Source organism: Rutidosis leptorrhynchoides, chromosome 4 (assembly GCF_046630445.1).
Source record: "Rutidosis leptorrhynchoides isolate AG116_Rl617_1_P2 chromosome 4, CSIRO_AGI_Rlap_v1, whole genome shotgun sequence".
Taxonomy (NCBI): domain Eukaryota; kingdom Viridiplantae; phylum Streptophyta; class Magnoliopsida; order Asterales; family Asteraceae; genus Rutidosis; species Rutidosis leptorrhynchoides.
The window spans coordinates 519,755,451-519,763,026 of NC_092336.1; the positions used below are offsets into that span (position 1 = coordinate 519,755,451).

Here is a 7,576-nt window from a genome sequence, read left to right on the forward strand (position 1 = left end):
ACCCGACTAGTTTAGTTTCCAACCAAAACCGAGCATGGTGATTTGGGACTACGCTACCCAAATCCTAATCGAATACAAAAGCAAGATCTTCTAAGCAACCTAGCCAAGATCTCTAATCTCCACGCTTACCCGAGCCGCCAAGCATGCGAACCTATAAAAATATCAACAACGAGAGGGTAAGCTAACACTTAGTGAATGATAATATACTACATACATATATATGTATAAAATGGACACGCCACACAAATATCAAATACCGCATACCGAAGCATCCATGTATAAGGCAACTACACTAAGCATACCGTACGATCACTAAGCAACAAGCTAAAGATATCAACAAAGTATAAGTTCACCAACGACGATGTGAACAACGCCAATAAGCTACACCCGGAGGGTTAGCTACAACACAACATTACATTAATATATATAACAATATAAAACGAATAAGGTTAACCCCTTAACCCATTACCGAATACCAAACGCCACAATGAAGATTGGCCGAGCTATACGAGCCTTAGTAATCCGAACCCACACGAGATTACTATCTTCACAATATCGAGGTTGGCCGAACTACATGAGCCTTAGTAATCCGAAACCACACGAGATTACTACCTCAATAAGATGACCGAACTACACGCGTCATCATGAGTCCGAACTACACGAGACTCACTTCTCCAATATCAAAACCCACGGTCACAGGATTATAAAATCCACCACATCGGGGTTATCCACATCACAACCAAGTGTGATAACGTACACACATAGTGTGCACCTCACCAAAGGTAGTCGACCAAAACGCACAACCGTGCCAATTGGACCTATACACAAGTCCATCAAAACCAACTAAATGTGAAGTGAGCTCTATAACCGAGAACCACTTCACCCGACCCGCACCCATCCTACACATACATATGCATATAGGATATTAACACTCACCTTGTTTCCTTGAAGAAATGCTTCCAAGTAATCCGCAACTCGTCAATGGAAAGTACCTAATCCATTATCACAAATTCAACAACACACTTAGATTGGATCTACAAACCAACCCAATTCGACACTTAGTGCAATTTCGACCCAAATGCACTTCCAAGGACAAACCGCGCCCAAACTAACCAATAATCACTAATACAAGTGATAATGGTCCTAATATGCCAATTGAACCCGAACACAAGTGTTAAACACTTATCGTTCTCAAAATCGCCCATAAACCCTAATTTTGACCCATAAGGTCAAAATCTCACCATTTACAAGTTTTGACACCAAAACATGTTTAATTCGGTTTTATACTTCAACTTAATCCATTTTAAGTTTACAAACCTCATCGAATTGACATTCGGGTCATAATCCTCAACAAACCCTAATTTTGACTCTAGTAAAAATTAGTCAACCACGAAAACCCTAAAAGTCTCTAAAACACCAATAATCACTAATGCTAGTGATTGTACACCATTTACAAGTTTTAAACATGGTTAAATCATTAACCAACCCAAAACCCGCCTCTAACACTTACAAACCCGAATCTTGGTGTTAATCTCCAATTAACAATTAAATGGGTTCCATCTATGAATCATACAATCAAAAGTCCCAAATTTGAATGATGAACACGAAAATGAAATTCGAAGTTAGAGCTTACCACTAGTATCACCGTGTAGCCAAGAACGAGGAGAACAAACTTGCCAACTACGCCAAAGATCAAAACCCGCTTCTTCCTTTCCAAAATCCCACTTGAATCACTTGAGGAATTTATGTTTTGAGAGGAAAATAGGAAAGAAAAGGAAAAAGAAAATAAAGAAAATGAATGAGTGGATGAGGTTAAAGCTTCAAATCTGGCTCAAACGTGAAAAGACTAAAATGCCCTTGCTTATCATTTAATATTACAAAAATTCGGCACCAGTTTGCCCAGAATGCCGCGCCGCGGCCTAATTCGTCGCGCCGCGACCTATAACTAGGTCTGGGATCATTCTTTGTCCTACTTCTGATCTCAATTTCAGTCCATTGCCGCGCCGCGGCCTCCTTTGTCGCGCCGCGACACAAAGCACGATCTGAGTAATTTTCTCCTCACACAAGACTTAACACTAGAAAATGTCCCGAACCCTTCATACGCCTATCGTACATACCCAATACACCTATAAATCATATACGGGGAAAACGGGGTGTTACATGAATATACCTATTTTTTGTGGCTCGAGATGATTTGTATGAGTAGGTTCAATAGTGCTTGAGGATGCGGCTGCCAAAGAATGCAGACAGCGCATAAGTGATTCAGTTAAGAAGAGACCATTCGGATTTAACTTCCAAGACCAAGAGGATGCTGAATTGGATGAAAAATTATACTTGCTGACGTCATCTTTAAGCGAAATTAGATCATCAAGAGCTCTCCACCTGGGCTGCGATTTCCAGGCACAAGAGAAAGCTAATCCAGCTTCTGATATTGTTACACGATTAGAAACAGTGAATTCCTTTACGGATTCCAGTCTATAAAGCCTCGGATACTTCTCGCATAAAGGTGAATCACCCAACCATTTGTCCTTCCAAAAACAAGTGTCACCGCCATTACCTACATCTTTAACAAACTAACGCATTAGAAACGTTACACCCTAACTTGTTTAGGGTGTGTTCGATTTTGATGATATTGAACCAAGTGCGACCCGAGAGTTTTTTTAGTTTATTTTCGGGGAGTGAGGATAAACAACCCAACCCACCATTGGACCCATAGATGCTTTTTATTATGCGTACCCAAAAAGTGTTGTCGTTAGTTAGAAAGCGCCACCACCATTTTGTAAGTGATGAAAGGTTTTTTAGGTTTAAAGAGTTTACATTTAGGCCACTGAATTCGTAAGGTAAGAGGATTTGATCCCATTTGACCCAAACCATTTTTTTCTCATCAAAGGACCCTCCCCAAAAGAAGTCTCAACGCATGCTTTCTAGAGATTTTAAGACACTTACCGGGGCTCTAAAAAGGGAGAAGTAGTATTGAGGAAGGCTACCAAGTACCGCTTTTATTAATGTTAATCTTCCGCCATAGGAAATTGTCTTAGCCTTCCAATCGGATAACCGTTTTTTAAATTTTTCAAAAATAGGTTCCCAATTATTATGTTTTTTAAGATTCGAACCAATTGGAAATCCAAGATAGTTGAAAGGGAAGGAGCCTTCTTTACACCCGAACCACGAAGTAATATTTTGTATTTCGACATTTGAAGTGCCAATTCCATAAACGCAACTTTTACTAAGATTAATTTTAAGACCCGAAAGATCTTCAAAGCATTTTAGGATTTTTAGAATGTTTCTTACTTCACTTTTGTTACAATTACCGAAAATGATAGTGTCATCCTCGTATTGTAAGTGTGAAACAACGACCTTATCATTACCAATCTCGACACCATTTATCAAACTTTTATTAGAGGCTACTTTTAGGAGGTGATTTAGAGCTTCACTTGCAATAATGAAAAGAAAAGGTGAAAGTGGGTCTCGTTGTCTAACGCCTCTCTTAGGAAAGAATTGGTTGGTGGGAGATCCATTTATTAAAACCGATATAGATGTTGAATATAAGCATGATTGTATCCATTTAATCCATTTACTATGTTATTAATATTACTCACTACACTTGTGTCAACCCAATCATACTTGATATGTTTTTTTATGCTAATTAACAAAAATAGACTCGTTTTATAACTAGTTTTCCAAGTCATTCTAGCTTTTCATTTTGTCTTCTGCACACTAAATACAATTATTACAGAAAAAGCTAGGTAAAAATGTAATATATTCACTGTGTAAATTAAATGCACCAAAACTACTTCAACCATGTGCAGTTGGGATTGGCCAAATATTACTTCCCATTTTGTATATATAAAGACCCATTGGCATCTTGTTTTCAGCAGCATCACATGCACACACAAAAAATCTAAGTCTTTGTATGTGTGCATATATCTAGTTACACAAATCTTGTTGCACTAAAATGGCAACCTCAATTTCACATGGTATGTTTTGGTTTTTGTTCTTTGCATTATTGACAAATGTTGTTGTTCTCAAAGTTGATGCTCGAGCTTTCTTCGTGTTTGGTGACTCGTTGGTGGATAACGGCAACAACAATTACTTGGCAACAACTGCACGTGCCGATAATAGACCTTATGGGATTGATTATCCCACTAGACGCCCTACCGGGCGTTTTTCTAATGGACTTAACATCCCTGATCTTATCAGTTAAGTTTACTTGAAAATTTAAATATATGTTTTGACTTATGATTGAATTTGTGTTTCACAGTGTTTTAACTATTTGTGATAAGTGACTGATATTATATTATATGGGACTATTTTTTTTTTTCGAAAGGCAATAATTTTATTAAAATTAAAATAACTAGCAAGATGCTAGGAATTACATAACACGAATACATAGCACGACCTCCGTCAAACATTATACAATGGATGACATCAACACGAATCGACTATAACAATACACGATTAGTTGACAACCTACAACATCAAGGATTGAAAATGATATAATTATAGATTGAAAATGATATAATTAAAAATCAAATCATAGTGAACAAGTACACTTGGACCATCTTAATCTTAATTACTTATAATCCTATCAAGAAAAATCAATTTTAAGAACATTACATGTGTTGTAGCTTTAACTCTTTTTTTCTTTTTATAGTTAGCAATATAATCTAATTCTAATATATATTATATATTAAATATTAAATACTATTATTGCGATCAGGTGAGGCGATAGGCTCAGAAGCAACATTGCCATATCTGAGTCCAATGCTGACAGGCAGAAAATTACTTGTTGGAGCAAATTTTGCTTCTGCTGGTGTTGGAGTACTCAATGATACCGGCGTCCAGTTTGTAAGTCGATTAGATTAGATTAGATTAGATTAGATTAGATTAGATTAATGTTTTGATTTTATTTTTAATTCAACTTGTTGAATTAAAGTAATAATAAAAAGATACAGCAAAATGTGATTAGATGAAATAGAGTATGCTCAAAAACAGAGAAACAAAATAATTAAGGTAGGCAGGGGCACATTAAGTAAGCTAAAATTAACCCTGATAATTTAAGACATTGCATATTTAATGTATAAGTGGCAATGATTTTTTGTTAATTAATCAATAAAAAATTAATGTACGTGGACGATATATATTATTTAAAATGGTACTTGTGGTGCAGGCAAATATCATAAGGATAGGAACACAAATGAATTATTTGGAACAATATAAGCAAAGGGTGAGTGACATAATCGGGCATGAAGAGACTGAAAATCTTATAAGCCGATCGTTAACACTCATAACATTGGGAGGAAATGATTTTGTGAACAATTACTATTTGGTCCCTTTCTCTGCAAGATCTCGACAGTACGCTTTACCCGATTATGTTGTCTACGTCATCTCTGAATACCGTAAAGTTCTTAGGGTACGTATGTAATTCATCAATCACTCAAAATATAACATTACTAGCTGCTTCATATATGTGATTATTTATATATAGTACTTTAAACATGTGAAAACTAAGCTTAAAATTGGAACATTTGGATAATGTAAATGTAAAAAATGAAATAATGTAGTAAACTCGATTTGCGCAGGAATTTTATTTATTTCTAAAGAGAGAAAGGTAAGTGGAGGTAGTTGTACAATTTGACAGTATACTTATTACTAAAGATAGAAGTAGGCTCTACCATGCAATAAAATCATTCAATTTGAAGTTATTACTCAACAAACATGGTGCATTATACTATTCTTTCGGCTTTACTTCATCTACTTCCCTATATTAGTCGCTTTAGTAATTAATAGGAGTATAATATGTTTACTACCTTTTCTGTTCAAAAAATTGTCAACTTTATTTTTAATATCTCTTATAATATAAAATAGGTAAAGTTTGTAAACAATACTCCAATTCTCAATCTTTACTCATTAAATATATTCAATCAATCAAACCAACGAAATTGATATTTATATATTTCGTATCTAACAGCAATTCTTAAAGTACACTTGTTTCGGAGGGTGTGAGTAAAGACTACCATAGACATAAACATAGACATAGACATGCCATTTAAATCATGTGACACGAGAAACTTGTCTAAAACAACGTCTTCATTTATGTTAAATAAATACCAAAAGTATATAGTTTATTATCTTTTTAAACTAATGAGACGGTTTTATTGCAGCGGCTTTACGATATGGGATTACGAAGGGTTTTGGTCACAGGCACAGGTCCATTAGGGTGTGTGCCCGCAGAACTAGCCCAACGTAGCAGAAATGGTGAATGCTCGCCTGAATTGCAAAGAGCAGCAGGTTTATTTAACCCACAACTTCAAACAATGATAGATGGTCTCAACAATGAGTTAGGAGGTCATATATTTATTGGTGCGAATATTCGTCAAAGTAGCATCGACTTTATCAGTGACCCTGCAAGATACGGTATACATGTCACCTAATACTCTAACAAATAACTACATACAAATGCTACATACAAATAACTACATACAAATAACTACATACAATATCACCACCGAGCTCATGGCTGAGTGGTACCAAGCTCCTGGACTGTGGGTCCGTATCCTTTCATTGCGATTGGTGCGGGTTCTATTCTAAGGGGGGGAGGTTTACCGCATATTATGTATACACAGTCAACCTTAGGTTATGTGGTCCCTACGATTTGCTACTGGCAGGTGTAGGTGCATGATAAAATCGATCCGGTTCACGTAAGTGTGAAGATTCGAGAGCGGGTTCCTTCTAGCGTGTGTGGAGAGTGTAACCAACTAACCGGCCGTTCAAAAAAAATGCTAAGATATCAGTTAATCATGGTTTTATATGTGCATTATGTGTAGGATTTGTTACGGCGAAGGTAGCATGTTGTGGACAAGGACCTTACAACGGAATTGGACTATGCACACCTATGTCGAACTTGTGTCCTAACAGAGATCTTAATGCGTTTTGGGATCCATTTCATCCATCAGAGAGAGCAAACAGATTAATCGTACAACAAATCATGATAGGCGCGAGCGAGTACATGTCTCCCATGAATCTCAGCACAATAATGGCGTTGGACGCTGAGGAAAATTTCTGATCGACGACATCATTAAATCGATCTCTTGATGAACTAGAGTTATTTCCTAGCAACAGGTTGCATCTATTATTGAGTTATAGTTTATTGTTTGTTGAATTTAGATTATAAGTGTCTCAGATTGATTAGTAATTGGTATTGTACGTTTCTTATTGTTAGTGTGCATCATGAAATGTGTTATCTCGTTCAGGTTAGTTATGAAATTAATAAATGTTTCATGAATTTATGATATTAATTACTTATGTGACAATCACACATTGTGTTCCCTAAATTCTTGCTTCAGCGACTTAGAGTATCAGACCTAATATTTTAAAAACGAGTAAACATATAAAGTTTTCTTGTTTCGACTCTTTCTCTGACCATTCCAATTTTTTGAATAGTACTCAATAAAGTTTGAATCTGAGACCTCATGTAAAAACGTTCTCTCTTTCATAATGCACCACTACGCTTTATAATATATTGATGTCGTATACAACTCTACGAATCATATTTAATTTTGAATGGATAAATTAT

At 36.0% G+C, this 7,576-nt stretch overlaps 1 protein-coding gene across 1 annotated transcript; it reads left to right on the plus strand.

Moving 5' to 3' along the window:
- Positions 1 to 3,899: 3,899 nt before the first annotated feature.
- LOC139844886 (GDSL esterase/lipase At5g33370-like) lies at positions 3,900 to 7,305 on the plus strand. Its single transcript, XM_071835107.1, has 5 exons — positions 3,900 to 4,199; positions 4,721 to 4,848; positions 5,171 to 5,413; positions 6,165 to 6,417; positions 6,828 to 7,305. Exons 1-5 carry the CDS (start codon positions 3,956 to 3,958, stop codon positions 7,064 to 7,066), a joined length of 1,107 nt encoding a protein of 368 aa, XP_071691208.1. The 5' UTR covers positions 3,900 to 3,955; the 3' UTR covers positions 7,067 to 7,305.
- Positions 7,306 to 7,576: the final 271 nt, after the last annotated feature.

Coding starts and splice junctions, on each gene's coding strand:
- LOC139844886 (XM_071835107.1), top strand. CDS start 3,956: ATGGCAACCTCAATTTCACATGGTATGTTTTGGTTTTTGTTCTTTGCA. Junction 4,849..5,170: donor ATGATACCGGCGTCCAGTTT/GTAAGTCGATTA, acceptor CTTGTGGTGCAG/GCAAATATCATAAGGATAGG. Junction 5,414..6,164: donor AATACCGTAAAGTTCTTAGG/GTACGTATGTAA, acceptor GTTTTATTGCAG/CGGCTTTACGATATGGGATT.